Source organism: Lissotriton vulgaris, chromosome 2_1, assembly GCF_964263255.1.
Source record: "Lissotriton vulgaris chromosome 2_1, aLisVul1.2, whole genome shotgun sequence".
Classification (NCBI taxonomy): domain Eukaryota; kingdom Metazoa; phylum Chordata; class Amphibia; order Caudata; family Salamandridae; genus Lissotriton; species Lissotriton vulgaris.
Genome location: NC_141687.1, coordinates 1,690,950,583 through 1,690,968,533, shown reverse-complemented (window position 1 = coordinate 1,690,968,533; position 17,951 = coordinate 1,690,950,583). Strand labels below are relative to the sequence as shown.

General features: G+C 44.2%; 1 protein-coding gene across 1 annotated transcript in view; it reads right to left on the bottom strand.

The window, feature by feature from the left end:
• The window catches only part of LOC147733109 (uromodulin-like), a 92,564-nt gene that overhangs the window by 22,964 nt on the left and 51,649 nt on the right, over nucleotides 1-17,951 (bottom strand). The window contains exon 5 of the mRNA XM_086955810.1: nucleotides 8,897-9,117. Within this exon, the coding sequence (XP_086811936.1) occupies nucleotides 8,897-9,117 (221 nt within the window). The remainder of the gene's footprint in view (nucleotides 1-8,896; nucleotides 9,118-17,951) is intronic.

Sequence of the window (17,951 nt, the reverse complement as noted above, 5' to 3'; positions counted from 1 at the left end):
CGCCACCTTTCCTGACAAATGGAAACGCGCCTCAGTAATCCCTCTGTTAAAAAAACCTGGAACCGATGTTCTCAATCCCGAAAACTACCGTCCTATATCCCAACTCCCCTACCTCTCCAAAGTCCTGGAAAGATTGGTGAACAGGCAATTATCCAACTTCCTAGAAACTAATAGTCTCCTAGATCCATCGCAGACGGGATTTAGTACAAAAAATAGCACAGAGGCAACACTGTTGGCTGTATCAGACAATATTAGATCTTCTACTGACCAAGGAGGGGCAGTCGACCTGATATTGCTGGACCTGTCGGCGGCATTCGACACGGTCTCACACAACAGTTTGTTAGAAACCCTCCATGAAAAAGGAATTTATTCCAAAGCACTGAGCTGGATCAGCTTCTTTTTAAGCAACAGAACACAATCAGTTCACCTAGGCCAATATCAATCCAAATTGAGCCTCATTAGTTATGGCGTCCCGCAGGGAGCATCACTAAGCCCCACCTTATTTAATGCCTATGTCTCTTCACTGGCCAAAATCACGCGGAAGTGGGGCATTGGTATCTGCTCCTATGCTGAAGACACACAGCTGATGGTGGCCCTGGATGAAAAGCCGGAGGTCGCTAAATCAAAGCTACACAATTGCCTCACAGAAATGGCTCAATGGATGCATGAGCATTGCTTAAAGTTGAACGCAGGGAAATCTGAGATCCTACTCTTTGGGGGTGCCAAATTAGTCTGGGATGCCCCATGGTGGCCACCTCTCCAGCTCCAAAACACTGCGCAAAAAAACCTGGGCATCACCACAGATGACACTCTGTCCATGAAGGACCATGTACGGGCCCTCTGTGGCAAAGGTTTTGCAACCCTGAAACTCCTGGCCAGGCTTTTTCCCTGAATACCTCTGAACTGCAGAAGATCTGTCACACAAGCCTTGCTGGTCAGTCAAATGGATTATGGGAATGCACTATTTGTAGGCATGAACGAGCTCCTGTTCACACGACTCAAGGTGCTTTAGAACGCTGCTCCCAAACTTGTCTGCAACAAAGGCAGGCTAAGCTCGGCCTCTACATGCATGAAGATCTTGCACTGGCTACCCATGCAGCAAAGAGCAGCATTCAAGCTGCTCAGTCACGCACATAAGGCTCTGTATCGAACGGGCCCTTTAATACTCCAGGAGAAAATCGAGTTTTATGTCCCCACTAGGAGCCTTCGGTCACTTCATTTAGCTTTGGCCAGAACCAAGCGCATCAGGAAAGTGAGAACCGGAGGGCGATCATTCTCTGGCAGCTAAGAAGTGGAACGAGCTACCTCTGGATCTAGGGCTTACTTCCAATTACATACTGTTTCGGAAAAAAATAAAAACTCATCTGTTCCCCAAGTATTAATTCCCACTCCTGCAGCCGTACCAGGATATTCGCTACCAGCGCCTTGATTACCCTCGGGATGAGTGCAGCGCTTAATAACTAAATAAATAAATACATTCTGTGGAAGGGGAGATGCCTAAGAATATTGTATCACCGGGCACCACCAGCGCTACAGCCGTCCCTGGTGTGCCGCTTATCTGGGTGGAAGGTGCTACCATCCCTCAAAATGGTCTTTCATTTTGTTCTCAGCTACTTGGCGGAGCTTACCAGTGAATGTGGGGGTAGTTATGGAAAACAAGGGTACCCCGTTGTGCGAACCGGGGGTTGAAGTACGTGTAAAAGAGACAGTGGTTCAGGGGTGTCCTAAAAGGTTCAGGGTAGGGTAAGCAATTATTTAGTCTTGAAACTAAATCAAGAGGGAGCAGGATAAGTAGGGCAACATGTATAGTTTTAATTACATTTAATAAAGTCAATGTTATAAAGATACTTTCAGATGCTCTCAAAAGTGACAAGGTTTGTAACGTGACTGAGTGGCAGGGAAACATATACGGAATCTCACATAAACAACAATACGAAATCCACAGGGAATATATACAATGAGGGGATTTTCATTAGGGGTTGACGACGTTTCGATCTTTACTTAGGATCATCATCAGGACAGGGTGAGCAGTCTGAAATATTTGGTAAGGATAATCGAACAGTTGGGGTGGGTCTGTAGTTCTATCTGCAGGATTAAGGAGTGTTACTTCACTCACGATTGCTGAGGATTTTAGGTTCCTTGACATTGGTGAACCGTCACAATTTGGTTCAAGCGTTCCAGGAGCTTAGACGTGCTTATTAGGTTACATTTGAGGTGGTTTTGGACTTGCAAGGGGAGTCGGTTTCCAAGGATAGGTTCTCTACGATCGCGGCAGCATATCTCGGGTATTTGAATTTAGTTCTCGATTTTAGCGACAGCAAGGGCCATCCTGGCAATTGCGGCGATTTCTTCCGACGCTGTTAATACGTTAGGGGGGCATTAACAGCTTCAGCGATCACAAGTGAAGCAACCGACACTCCTTAATCCGGCAGATAGAACTACGGACCCACCCCAACTGTTCGATTATCCTTACCAAACATTTCAGACTGTGGATTTCGTATTGTTGTTTATGTTATATTTCGTATACTTTTCACTGCCACTCAGTCATGTTACACACCTTGTCACTTCTGTGAGCACCTGAACATATCTTTATGAAATTGACTTTATTAAATGTAATTAACACTATACATGTTGCCCTACTTATCCTGCTCCCTCTTGATTTAGTTTCTAGACCAAATAATTGCTTACCCTAGCCTGGACCTTTTAGGCCACCCCTGAACCACTGTCTCTTTTACATGTACCAGTGAATGTGTGCACTTATATAACATTTAAATTCATGTTTGTTGTGTTTCCCGTAAGAATGTCTGTGGTTATGACTAGGTATATTAGTTTACTGTAAGCTCATCATTTAGTAATCCTTAAAAGAAAATACAATTGAATATACAATGAAGAAAGTGTTGCAACATGCACCGTTTTTGCAATTTTTCCCCAAATTTTCTTTAGGTAAATGCCCACAAACCCCCTTGTAGTGGGCAGTCTTGCTCACTGTAGTAGCTTGCTATGCCCTATAGGGGGGCTGCTCTGACAACATCTGTCAGGGCACATTGGGTCCCGAGGCATCTGCACACCGAACAGAGGGGTCGATTCTCAGTCAGGTGGACGCTCGCTCTAACAAGTTTAGAGTTGGTGAGGATTTCCACTAACGTGTTTTCAACTGTAGCAGAATACATTTTTTTGGCTGGTAATTCCAGCAGGAAAATTCGCATGCGGCTTTGGATTCAGTAACACCCAAGCCTCAATCTGTTTCTGTTTCTATGCAGGGGTGAAAAAAGCTTCCACTTCTATCTCTTACTCCCCCATAGAGGTTTACTCCTATTCGCCCGGTTCTTGTGTGAAATTACAGCACGGTCCCATGCAGTTTTATCTTTACCCCAATATTGTGCAATTTATAATCTGAGTCAAAGTTGAAAAAAACGGTTCAGTGACTTAATATCGAGGGACATACTATAGAATGCCCAAAATATCGACTCCAAAATATCGAAGGACAGAATATAGAATCCCTATCTACAAACAGGTAAGTCCTAAAATATCGAATCCAAAATAGAGATTGTTAAAAAATATAGTTAACTAAAATATCGAAATTTTTAAATATATTAAAAATAATATAAAATTGATTAAATATTAAAAACAATTAAAACAAACATACTGAAAATAATGTAGAAAATCTTAAAATATAAAAATAATAATAGTAATGTAAAAAAAAGTAGAAAATTGTTGTATAGCGAGAGGGTAAAAATTACTATTCCCACTCCAGTGAGTGCATTAGTAGGGAAAGCGTTGGATAGCGTAGGGGTAAAAATTACTATTCCCACTCCAGAGAGTGCAACAGTAGGGAAAGCTTTGGATAGCGTAGGGATAAAAATGACTCTTCCCACTCCAGTGAGTGCAACAGTACGGAAAACATTGGATAGCGGAGGAGTAAAAATGACTATTCCCACTACAAAGACTGCAACAGTAGGGAAAGCGTTGGATAGCGGGGGGTAGAAATTAATATTCCCATTCCAGAGAGTGCAACAGTAGGGAAAGGGTTGGATAGCGGGAAGGTAAAAATTACTATACCAACTCCAGTGAGTACAACAGTAGGGAAAATGTTGGATAGCGTAGGGGTAAAAATTACTATTCTCACTCCAAAGAGTGCAACAGTAGGGAAACTATTGGATAGCGGGAGGGTAAAAATTACTATTCCCACTCCAATGAGTGCAACAGTAGGGAAAGCACTGGATAGCGTAGGGGTAAAAATTACCATTCCCACTCCAGTGAGTGCAACGGTAGGGAAAGCGTTGGATAGCGGAGTGGTAAAAATTACTATTCCCACTCCAGAGAGTGCAACAGTAGGGAAAGCATTGGACAGCGGGAGGGTAAAAATTACTATTCCCACTCCAGTGAGTGCAACAGTAGGGAAAGCATTGGATAGCGTAGGGGTAAAAATAAATTACTATTCCCACTCCAGTGAGTGCAACAGTAGGGAAAGCGTTGGATATCGCAGGGGTAAAAATTACTATTCCCGCTACAGAGAGTGCAACAGTAGGGTAAGTAATGATTTAATATTACAATTACATTAAATTAATTATCAATACCAATGAAAAAATTAATTAAAAATAATTGCCATTTAATAAAAATTTATTACCAATTAAAAACATTAATTACCAATTCAAAAATGAATTAATTAATAATACAATATTACTTACTAATTATTAAAAATTAATTACCAATTAATAATTATCAATTGATTATCAATACATATAAATACAAATAATGTTTAACTGTATTACAATTATATCACTTCCCACCCTATTCCCCTATAAACCCACAACACGCTCCAAATACATACAATTAACATAATTATCAATTAATCAATTAATAACAATTATTTACCAATTAATAAAAATTAATTACCAATTAATAAAAATGTATTAACAATTAAAAATTAATTATCAATCAATTAATTATCAATACATATAAATAAAAATGTATATTTAATTTACTATAATTAAATTACTTCCCAACCTATTCCCCTATAAACCCACAACCCGCTACGGAATTCATTTACGCAAAAATGTAATTACATAACATTCATTACTTTAAAAAAATTAAACATACATTACAAAATTAATACATAATTTTAATACATATACTACCATACATAACACAAAAAAATCGATATTATGGAAATCAATTTTTTAAATTAGATATTATGGATTTTTGTTATTTCATACCCTACATTCGATATTCTGGGCTGTCTATATTTTAGTAATTGGATATTTTGGGCTGTCTATATTTTCGATTCGATATTTTGGGCATTCTATATTTTGGAATCGATATTTAGGGTGTTCACCGAAAAAAACAGACCCTGGCTGACTATAATTGATCTGTCCAGGTCAAAGGGAGAGAGCACAGTGCAGGCAGTGAATTTCACGCCCTGCTGTAATTTGTGAAAGAGGTGGAAGGGCGCTGTGCTAGGACAGCTCTCTCTTCTTGGCACTTTGAGTGCCCTTCTCCCTGTGCGATGAGGTCGATGGACAGCCCATGGTGTCCTTGTGAGAGGGGATTGGAGGGCAGCACCCAGCGGTCCAAGTGCGTGTTTGATGAGAAAGGGGAATGCAGCTCTTAGCAGCAGAGGGGCAGCGCCCCCTGTTCGGTCCTGCAGCCTCCTCTAGTTCCTGCATACAGCAATGGCCCACTGGAAACCTTTATTTCCAGTTAACGCAGCAGCTGCGGTCCCTGCCTGCCCACATGTGAAGAGAAGAGGCAGCGAGATGGTAGAGAGCATACGTAGTTAGGCGTCAGTCCAGCCCGCTGCTGGCAGTAGCACTAGTGACCTTCCATTGGCCAGCGGCCACACCTTGCTGCCAACCAGAGCCATACGCCATAAATCACGTGCTGTCCCTCTGTGCTTCAGACCTGCCATGGGAAACCTATGGGCCAGCAGAGCAGCACACAGGTGACCAATTAAGATTCTTTGAGACAGGTAAATGGTAGAAGTGCCCGCCCCATAGCTAAACATATGTTGTGTATACCCCATGGCGAGCCCCGTCACCGCTGAGCTTGGCTGGCAGGCAGCAGCTACAGGACTCAATGTTAGAGGCTGATGTCCGGTGCCAAAGATTGTATGGTAGTCATGGGGGACGTCATCAGCCTGTCTACAACACTGTCACGTGTCACTGCGTGACAGTACGTGAAGCAATTTATTGAATTCATACTGGTAGGACAGGACACACAGTCAGGGAAATGTTCTGGTTGCCTTTATTGGCAGCACGTTACCTGCAGTTGCATTGGCCAGGTGTCCCTGTCTTCTAAATATTTTGCTAGTGGTGCCCTCAGCACTAAGCAACCAGTGGGAATAAGCAGCTTATAGACAAACATTGACACCATGCGGACACTGAGATTAACACTGTGAAATAAGGTGGCCCACACTGACACAAGTAAACGGACACCGGGGCACCCACAATGAGGCCCAAATACTGTTACTGGCAAGAGGGCATTCAAACCAGGACTGCACATTTACACACGGACACTGGTAACTGGACACTGTCATTGGTTATACTATAACACTGGCACAGGGACCACTGAAACAGCAGCACCAGTACTGATAAGGGAGCAGTGACACTAGGCCACTAGTACTGGGAACATACACTCATGCTGGGCACTGGCAGGGTGCCGTTTCACTGGGATACTGGCACAGGAACACTAGCAAACTAGATTATTAACACTAGGATAGTGATGCTAGAACAAAAGCCAGCCCAATTGCACTTTAACAGGTACACTGTAGGGTAATGCATCACCATGCTAGTGACATCTGGAAACTGACAGTGGCTTCTGATACACAACCACTGAGAAGAAACCACTGACAGTGGGGCAATGTTACTGGAACACACACACTAGAACATTGATACATGGGGAAGAACACAGACACAGTCAATTTACCTTAACCACTTGAGTCACAGGCAGGACATTGACACGGCAGCACCAACCCTATCATTGATGCGGGGACAATGGCATGACGCAGTGACACTGACACCAAGACTCTAAGATACTGATGCTAAGGTATTAATGCTTCGAGACAACACTAGGGCATGACACAGGGACATTAACAGTCACAAGGGCGTTGGCTGGAGGATGAGACAGTGTGTTTAGCACTTTTCAAGAAATGTGTAATTATTATCAATGGCTGTTAGAAAGCGTGTATGGAAATGCTGTGATTTCAAAAGGAACTCTTTCCTATTGATTGAAATAAACATGTGTAAAGGTAGCATTATACCAAATACTATGGACACACAATAGATATTTTGGGGTAGGAGCCACACCCCTGTGTCTAGCCCTGCTGCCCCTTTTATGCTGCAATTACTGCCTGAGAGCGTATCCCTCAATGCATCTACGCGTGACTATGAGTATGACGTCTGGTAATAAATACACATCGCCCCTACAGTCTCCAATATGGACCGATAGTGGTAAATGCACCACATCCTACAGTCTAACACAGAGGCCTTCAAACCTTTGTCGGACGAGCCCCCCATCTAAACCTTTTTACACGTCGAGCCCCCCACCGCCACCACCACCTGACAACAAAGTTCTGGAAGCTGGTACTCTGCATCATTGATGGCCATTCCTCCTGCAGAGCCCAGGGTGAGCGGGTGGGTTGAGTGCATAGTGATCCGTGTGAGTACATTGTGATTCCTGTGTGTGCAGGGTGAGTGTGAATTGAAGGGCGGGTATGAGGAGTGAGTTGTCTGAATGCAGGGTGCATTTCCAGACACAGTTGGAGTAAATCAGCATGTCATTGAGGCCTGGCATAGGGTTTCAGATATTAGTTAAACTATTGCTTTTATGGCATTATTCAGGGTCCAGGGGTCCAGGGTGGAGGAAATAAATATTGTGCTCATCCTGCAACAAACTTCCAGTCTTGCGATTAGGGTTGCCAGCTCATTATAGTGATGTCCCAGACGGTACAAAAGTAAGCAGTCCACTAAAGCTTATTTTCAGCACTTATCTGTGCATACTTGGAACAGCTAAAATAAATAGAAAACATTTTTAATTGTGTTCTAAGGCTGCCTGAATGATCTATTACTTATAAATAAAAGGAACAAAGTTTGAAACATCGCATTACAAATGGATACATACTATTTTAGGTATAACCCTATTTAGTGTCAAGACAAGACCTTTGCAGGATTTTTACAAACACATGGCTAGCATTTTGATTTTGGTCACCCTACTTTATGTTCCCTGTTCATGAGATGCATTCTCACATTAAGGCAGTAAAATGTAAAGATAGGCAGAGTGGGGGCACAGGGGGTACTTGAACCAGAAAACAAACAGCCTCTGTAATCAGATTACAAAGGTATGTAAATATGCACAACCTCCCCTGCATATTGTGTCAGCCCGGACTGAGACAGCCTCCAGGGCACACACAGACAGTTTTGGAGCTGCCAGCCTCACCTGAGTACTTCACAGGTCTTTAAAAGACCATTTACGCATTAAAGAGAGGCTTTGTTGTTTTGTCACCCCTTCTTAGAGCCCCTGCATTTCCACTCCTCATTTGCTGGAAGAATTAGGCTCCCCACCCGAAATTGTTGGACCTCTGGTCTTTAAGACCTGTGACCCCAGACACTCTCAGCCGGGCCCCAGACAGCTGGAGCTGCAGCAGCCTGGCTGAGACACACGGATCGACTCGCGCCTGGAATCTACAAAAAAAGATGAAAATGGGGTGAAGTGCGCGCCCCCCCTGAAGGGATGCTGCGCCCCTCCAGGGGTGCGCGCCTCACAGTTTGAAGACCGCTGGTCTAACACATGAACCAGTCATTGTGAATGCAGAGCAATCCACGGACCCACAAGAGCACCCGCGAAGACAGCCAGTAGAGGGCTTTTGTGATTGGTGACTATGGGTAACATAGTTACTCACCACAACTTCATTCCCGCAGAATCCGGTTAGTGGCAGGATCTGTTCGGAGAAGAAGCGTGTTCCGTTCAGGACCTCGGTGTAACTGTTCATGCATGGAAGAGTGGTGTTTCTGACGTGGATGCCCGCTGGGTTGTACCGGAGCTTTTCCAACAAGCACTTAGGGACCGTGATGGTTATCAACTTCTCTGTACATGTGAACATCGGAGCCACGTCCGCAACCTCTGCAAGAAAAAGATAACCAGGTAACTCGTTAAGCCCAGTGAGGTGTAAAGTCAGTAGAGATGTCTAAGGAGAAGCTTAAACTTAGAAAAGCCTTTTGAGCTACATGCGTGCCCCACTTTCTAAGGCAAGGGTTTCGCATCTGACCAAAGTGTTGCTGGAGTATTGGATTGCCTGTATTTTGGAGAGTGTTTTCAGAGCATGCGTAGCTCGTAGTAGTGCAGCAGGTGCAGTAGCGCAGATGCCTGATGGTGTGGTAGACCACTGCAACCATGTTATGGTTGTCTTTTTTGTACCCAATCAGATTCTAAAGACTATTTTAAATTGTTGCATTAGGGCCGCAAACCCTTTCTTACCCACATTTTCTTACAGACAGAATGAAGCTACATTAAAGCCTGGTTTCTCTTTCATCGAACAGTCCTTATCTCTGGGATGTAAACCATCTCCGTCTTAAGGACAGGACATCCAAAGGCCCTATCTTTCTTTTCTTTTCTTTTTAAACTCCTCCCACAGACCGAGGTACAAGACAGCTACGACTGCCCTGGAAGTCTTGCTTTGTTACCTCACTTTTGGAAACGACAAGTTCCTGGTGCTGCGGCTCCTATCCACGTATAATAAGTTAAAGTCTTACTATGGGTGTAGCTTAGTCAGTGAGATTAGGGGGTGTGAATATTGAATTTGCCAACTACGAAAGCAGTGGGCAATCTGGTGAATTGGGATAGACTGTTCCCAAGAGGAGCAGGGTCAATATTGATTTGCATTAGGTGGGCCTTTGGGGCTGACTTAGAGTTTGGCGGACAGGGTACTCTGACGCAACACTGATGGAGTACCCCGACTAATAAACTCAAGGGCCAATCCCCCCACACCTCAATTTAGAGTTTAGAGGACTGCACATTATTTGCAGACAGAGTGAAATTTACTCTGTCAATGTAAAACTTCCTTTGACTTAACGATGGAGTAAGAGCCATCAGACGTGAGCCATCTGCCTATCTGTTCTACTTAGATTTGATGGTTAGAAGGCTTCTTTTTACCATGGTGTGGGAGTCATCAGTTTTTATTCTTCAAAAACAAACTTGTGCTTTAGGAATTTGGTTTTGAAAATTAAAAAATGGGATCTTGTTTGATGGTTGGCCGTTATGTTTTACCAAGCTGTCAGTCAAACATTTTCTACTTTTACAGGAACCATGACGATGCCATGTACAGAGGTGTCCGGGGGGACTAGCTGAGATCTCTAAAATTGGCTGGCACAGTAAAGGCAGTGTGCCTGATGTAAAGTTCTTTACCACCCTGTCTATCTTTACTCCTTCTGCCGAACCATCATTCAGGCCCTCAGTCTTAGTGGCACAGTATAAGAAAGAAAACAATGGGTTGAAGTGCTGCGCCAAGTGATTGTCGGTGGTTAGACTATTTGCAAGTATTCTTCCAATCATCTTTTGGGTGTTTGATTTCAACTAGCATGCCTGGAAACCTGAGGATGGGGCAGCTTTCCAAGCATACCCCTGCCAATGTTTGTGAATTCCAAAAAGTAGTACATTTGCATCCATTCAAGGAGTAATTATATAGGTGCAGGTTCACTACTTTTCTTTTGTAAACTGGTCACTGTATATATTTAGGTTCCTGCTGTAAAAAATGAACAAGTTAAAACTTCTAAAATCAGAAAAACTTGAAAAAAAAATAACACAGACATGGCAGACCCTACTCAGGGCCTCCTGACCAAACTATGAAGCTAAGAATGTATGTATATTGGGGTGTCACAGTCTTTACTCACCTGCCCTTAAGTGACGTCTTGGATTTTACAGGAAAACATTTAGTGGATGTAGATGACTCTATGTCTTTCATGAAGAAAGTTATAGCCCTAATAGTGGGGCAAAAGGGAAGTATATTATTCAGTTTGGGCTTCCCTGATCCAGCAGTCCCATTAACTTCAGAGACTGGAAAGCCAAGACTTTTTAACTGATATTCCAGCAGAGGCTCCTGGCTTTCCTCCACAACAAGGAATTTGAAAAAGATTAACAAGAAACAAGGAACAGGATAAATCTTAATTTCCGTGATTTTGGGGTAAGCTGCATCCATTACGTAACTTTGCAAAGACTTCCCTGAAGCTTTGAAAGTTGATCCCTGCTTCTTTCTATAGCAGGTTGTTCTATATTTGCTTCGGGAGTTGTTTATGCTACAGATCCCACCGATAAATGTGTAAAACAAGCTCTTAACAATGATCACTCATCTTTAAATATTCCCATTTGAGGATATATGTATTTACAGATCTATTGCTTCAATCCCTGATAAAAGATTTTCATGATATTGATCTCCTAACAGCCTTGGGAGATAGTTCAGACTGTGGAGCAGGTATTCAAATTACACAAAAGCAAACACAGCTCATCTCAGACATTCCTGTGCATAATTTGAATGCTTCCGCCCTGAGAACAGTTTCAGTCGCAAATAAATGTTTGATTGTGTGCTGGTAAAGGAGACTGAGCCCAGAAATCACATTTTCACAAAAAACGTTCTTTACTGGAATAAGGCGTAGCTTGGCCCACATGTGGAGAAATTGGTCAGACCACAGCTGAAGATAGAATTTAGATACTCCCTTTGATCCCTGAATTCCTTTTTCAGTATATGGAAACATCTTCACCTAAGTACAACACCTAACCTCCCCCCCCCACACCCTGTAGTCTCTTGTCTAGATTCCTTCAGAGGGGTAGTTAATGATTAGGGGTCTTGATCTTCCTGGGGTCATAACCCCTAGGGTCATAACCCCTCTTGTTCAGACACAGAGTGCTCCTGACTATTCCATCAGTGTGGAATCACATGGAAGTGGGGCCAGAAATCTTTCAGTAGGAGGCCGTCATAGATATTTGGCTCCAAGATATTTCAGACCAAAGGGTCTTGGATATTGAGCATATGGTGCACAAAATAGAACTTGTTGAACCTCCTCCTACAACCTTCTGGATAATGCTGTCAGCTGAGAGGCAATTCAAATGAGAATACAAGAACTGGTCTAGAAGAGAGTGGATGTAACTGCTCTTCCTGGCGAACAGGGCGGGCACTTATTCAATCCTTTTCCATGTTCAGACACCATCAGACAATTTTTGACCCATAATGGATTTGAAGGATGTAAATACAGTGGTCCAGAATGGACACTGTAGGGATTCTGCCTTTTCTGCGTGGTCAGCCCAGACTTTCAAATTTTGTTGGACCCTATTTTATTAGCATTCTGTGCACTTTACACTGCTAACCTGGGTTACAGTGCCTGTGCGTTCCCTTCAAACATGCTTAAAATGGCTTATCCCTTATTGGCACATTTAACATGCCTGTCTGTAAGTCCCTAGTATGTGATATAGAAAGTGCACCCCGGGGTTGGCAGTTAAACACCACAAGTGGACTGCAGAACCTGTTGTGCCGTCCATTAGGGTAGCAGTTCAAACATGGCTACAAGCCTAACTCTGACTGCTGCAGTGCAAAATCTGCAGCGCAACCTCGCTTTTAGATATTATTAGCTCACCCCTATGTAGGCCTTGCAGGCCCCTAGGCAAGGTGCATGGAATTTAAAAGTTGGACAGGGAGAAAATTAGCTCTACCATATCCCTTTATGGACAAGGCCCGAAAAGCTATTTTCACTGTCACAGGTTTAGCTGTCCTATGCAGAAAATAAGAGTACAGAATAAAATACTAATACTGTATCTTTGGAATGGGATCAGCTACAAAAATAATTAAACGACTATTCCAATTCCAGTCCAGATAGCCCATTCGAATGGTGAAGTCATAATTTCAATAAATGTAAAAAAAATCAAATTACAAAAGTGAATCTTTTCCTTCCTGAAGTTCCTGGAGGCTAATTTGTATTAACTCTCCAACAATTCTCAGCCAATGCTCAGCCGAGGATGAAGTGTGAACTGGTGTGATATATCTCCCAGAAGTTTTTCTTGATGCTTTTCCTACTTAAATTTTTAAAAACTCAAATATCTGGTTCCCCTTAATTGATTTTTGTCATGTTGTTGTCAATTTGTTTAGTAAAGTTTACTCTAGTATTCTAAGTGGGTTTGGGATTTTTATTGCTTGGTGCTTTTACTTTATTATTGTCTTAATACTGCATAAACACTTTATACATTTCCCTAAGTTAAGCCTACCTGTTTTGTGCCACAGCTGCCAGAGGGTTGAGCTCAGGTTTATATAGTGACTTTAAGCGTTCACCCTGCCAACACTTGTGATTATTCCTTGAGGTGGGCAGTCATCCACCCCAAATAATATTTCAATTCCTTAAGGGCACACTTCAGCTCATCATCCCAGCTGTGTCTGAGGTAGATTTTCAAACTTCTATAGACTTTAGACATGCATACTTTCAAATACCCAATAATTACCCATTAACTTGCCGCATCAGCAACCTACAATTTGCTCTTCCAGAAGGGCATTTCCAATTTAGGTTCCTCCTTTTGGGCTGAAATCAGTCCTGTGTGTATTTGCTAAGGTCATGGCTTCCCTGGTAGATCTTCTTCGTGAACAAAATACACATATCCAATCATAATTATATGATGGGATGGTCCATGCAACTGTCAAAACTACACACATAACAGGTCTGAAACCTTCAAGTTCTAATAGAGTTCTTCTAAATTTTGTAAGGCATCAGCAACATTAAAGTCAACAGCTCAGATTTTCAGGATGACTCTTCAACATATCATACAGAAAGATTTTTTCCCTCCTCTAATTGCCCCTCTCCAAGCTTCTAGAGAGAAGATCAGCACCAGTCCATCAAAGGCTTCAGGTCTAAGTGGACCTGGTTGCATCAGTATTCCTAGCACCCTGGGCCAGATTTCACAATAGCCCTCTTACTTGTCATCGTGTACATCATTGACATTTGAGATATTAGTCTGTATTTATACAAGCTCTTCTGCATTTTGCACGATGATTGAAACAAGCAGTACTGATCAAGACAGACAACCAGGTGGCCATGGCATACATAAACCAACACGCAGGAGTGACTTCACATTCTCTAACATTGGTGGCAGATATACCTTAAAGTCAGCAACATTCCAAGGTTAGGCAATATGAAATCAATTTCCCTGAGCATGATCTGCTCCTCCTCCATGGGGTTTTGCTAACTATGTTACATTTTCAGAACATTCTTCAGAGGCTAAGTGAACCTTAGATTGATTTTCAAATGTCATGGACACAGCTGTACTGTGGCAGGAGAAGGGACACAAAGGGACAATTAGAATGGATACTTCCTGGCCTCCCCCTTTTCTGTTTACCTTGCCTTTTCCTTGCTAGAAGGTTTTCTCATCAGAGCTCAGAGAAGGAATGCCAAAGTAATCGTAGTTACTTCTGCATGGAAGTGGTGATCTTTTTTCCCCTTTATCTCAAGAATTGTCCGTGAGTCTAGAGTGTCTTCTGCCTCTTAACCACTCAGATGGCTTATCTTGTCTCAGCGCTCACTCCAAAGGTTAACGCTGACCTTCCCATGACTTTTTAAATAAACAGAGGTGCCACAGGGATTTAGAGGTCACAACAAGAGTGGCTATTTTCTATCCAAGTGTTGTGCAGGCCTTCCATTAGCAAATATCATATTCAACACTGGGTTTCTTCCTCTAATTGGTGCTCTTCTAGAATCTTCTTTCCTGCAACCTGTTTAAATTTTCAGAATTTCTTTACAATGGTTCCAACTTGGGTCTTTATGTCTCCTCTCTTTGTTGTCAGGTGCCTTTGAAACCTTTGGAGGTCTAGATGAAGACAAGGTCAGATGACTCACCTAGTTCTTTACTTGTCATCTGTTATTTTGTTCAGGGCCCTTGTTCAGGAAACAGTCAGAACAATGCGTGCAGATCCATGTGTTTTCTGACAACGCAAGCACTAACACGCTTGCCTTAACCACGCATATGGCTTAACCACACATACGCATGGTTAAGACAGTGCATGGTCTAGCTGCTGGCTGCTGGCTGCTGCTGGGTGGAAGCAGGAAGAAGAAAGATCGGTTGAGGTTGCAGTGAGGTAAGTGGGGTGGGTTTTGGGGGGTAGTTTGTAAGGGTTGGGTCAGTTTTTGGGGCTGGGGATCGAGTTCGCTTTTCGGGCTGGGTTAGGGTAGTTTTTAGGGCTCAGTAGTTTTTAGGGCTCAGGGGAGGGTGGGGTAGTATTTAGAACTTGGGGGGCAGGGAAGTTTTTAGGACTTGGGGAGCGGGGGTTGGTTTTCAGGAGGGAGGGGGGAGTGTTACGACTTAGAGTGGGGGCAAGGGTCAGGGGGGTAAGATGTACCTGATAGGTCTTAACCACAAATACGTATTTGCCATACATGCCTTAACAACGATCAATTTGCTGTAAAGGCATGCGTGGTAAAGGCATATGCGTGGTTGAGACTTGCATGGTTAAGACAGCATAGAACCGGCATGCATGGTAAACGCATGTGTAGTTTCATCACACAACCCCCTTGTTCTTGTTGTTAACTATCTCCTTATATATAAAGAATATGCTAAGGGGCAAGGTGACAGCATTCTGATGACTGACGTATAACCTTCATTACACCAAGTCCTATTCTCCTCTGTCACAGTCTTGCAAGCCATTCGCCCCTCCTTGTGAGTTTCTGAGCATGAGACAATGCAGGGGGGTTTAACCATCTAATACCTCCTTCTGGAGAAAACTTAAAACAGTGGAAAATAGAACTTTTCGGTCTTCTGTCATTTAGAAGTGGATGGTTTACGCCTCAAAGATGAGGATTGGGATGAGGAAAAGTAGAACTTGGCATAATGTAGATTACCAGTAAATTATCCGGACATTGTGTATATAATGTTAGACCCAGTTAGTACGCAATTAACACTTTATTTGTTTTTGGGGTCTGATAAAAGAGAAGGCATTGGTGTAGGAGTCTGAGATGTTTGCTAGAGGTGGTGATGATGACAAAAGTAACTTGTTGGCTCAGTAATAGATCTTGCGGTGGCCAGATTCGAGGCTGATGGCTTATGCTTAGGCCAGGAGTGCCTGCCATAGAATACTGGTCTGTGGCAAAGACACCAGGTAATATGCATGGGAAGGCAACAACACTATAGAGACAGAACAATAGATCCTTGAATGTTTGTACCCTGGGCACGCAAACCCATGGCATTTACTTTGGCAGTTAGAGGGAACCCATTTCTCAGGTTCGGATCTGGCTTATTGTTCTCTAAGAATTTATTTGCCTGCCCACCTCTTGTATGTATCTGGGCTACTATTGTGACACTTGTGCCTGAACATTTCTATCCAGCAACGAAATGGCTTTGCATGTTCGGAGTGTGTGTAACTGCTAACAAACTCCTTGTTTAATGGCGCATGTAATATTAAAACAAGCATTTACAATGCAACGATCCCGCCTTTACCAAATTTAAAGCTATTGGCATTGTAAATGATTTTTTTTTAATTTATGTGTTGGTTTTGAAGACAACCGTAGGTAACATATCCTGGCACCTCCAGACACCCTGCACGGGCTGCCCCATCCGCTGCACAGGCCTTCCCCAGACACCCCGCATTACCAGTCCAGACTCCCTCCACCGACAACCGCAGATAAAGTATCCCACCGTGCCGCCCCCAGACTCCTTGTGCAGGCTGTTTCATCCCCTGCAAAGGCCTTTCCCAGACACCCTGCGTTAATAGTCCAAACACTCTGCGCTGACAACCAAATAAAACGCCCCTGCGCTTCCAAGCACTACACAGACCCGGTTGGACACCCCCTAGAAGACTGTGCATGAGACCCAAAGAGAAACCCCCTACAGTAGCCCCCGGCCCCCGCCCACCAACAAACACCTTAAATTAATTTCCAAGACACCCTGTATCATATTCACTCAGACACAGTCAGCACCGGCACACGCTCCCACTCCCCACTTTGTATATTTACTTACAATCAATCATAGCGCCTCGATGCGAGCCCCTGCACAGCAGTCTTGTTAGTGCCCATGCAATGACCAGCCAATGGATGCCTCAGCTGGGCTGAGGCGGTCGTAAACTTCATGTACACACACCTATATATAACAATGGTATTTACAGAGTGACACGTGGGTGGGGGCAGGGGTCACATTGTCACTAGCACAGGCTTCTGCAGTGCCCCAAACCCACTCTGATGCCCTGTTGTATAGCGCCTAGCCTTTGGCCCTGTGTGCCCTGGCCCCCTGCATTGCCTCAGACTCGACACTGCCTGCTCTTTTGTACCACCCAAGGCACGTCGTTTGCCCCAGACCCCTCAGCATTGCCTCATGGCATTTCCCACACCCTACTTTATTGCCCCATCTGCAGTGCCCTAGAGCCCTGCACACAGCCAGTACCTCACCTGTGTCCATCTGCAATACACAAGCCCCCCTCCCTGCCCCGTGGTGCTGCCCGGGGGTGCCAGCATCACCCCTCCCATTGCCCTTGCATCCAGGGCCAGTCTCCCAGTACCCCCCTGCATTGCCCCATCACTCCTGCATCCTGCCAGACCCCCTGCATTGCCCCATCACTCCTGCATCCTGCCAGACCCTTCCCCTGCATTTCCCCATCACTCCTGAACCCTGCCAGCCCCCTCCCATTGCATTGCCCTTTCATCCAGTGTCAGGCTCCGAGCACCCCCCTGCATTGCCCTCACCTGGCATTGCCCCCTCCTCTGGTACCCCGGCCCCATCCTTGCCCTCCAGGGCCCCTGTCACTCACCCAGCACCCCGGCCTCCATCTCCCCGTGGGGGTTCCCGGACTCGGCTCTCCCGGGCATGCTGCAGCTGCTCTCCCGTGCTGCGGACAGGGAGGGTGGCGCAGCTCCGCCCTGTGCAGCTCCGGAGAGGAGCGACAAAGGCAGGGCGGGCGCCGCACACACACTATCACGCCCGCAGACAATGGCGGCTCTGTGGAT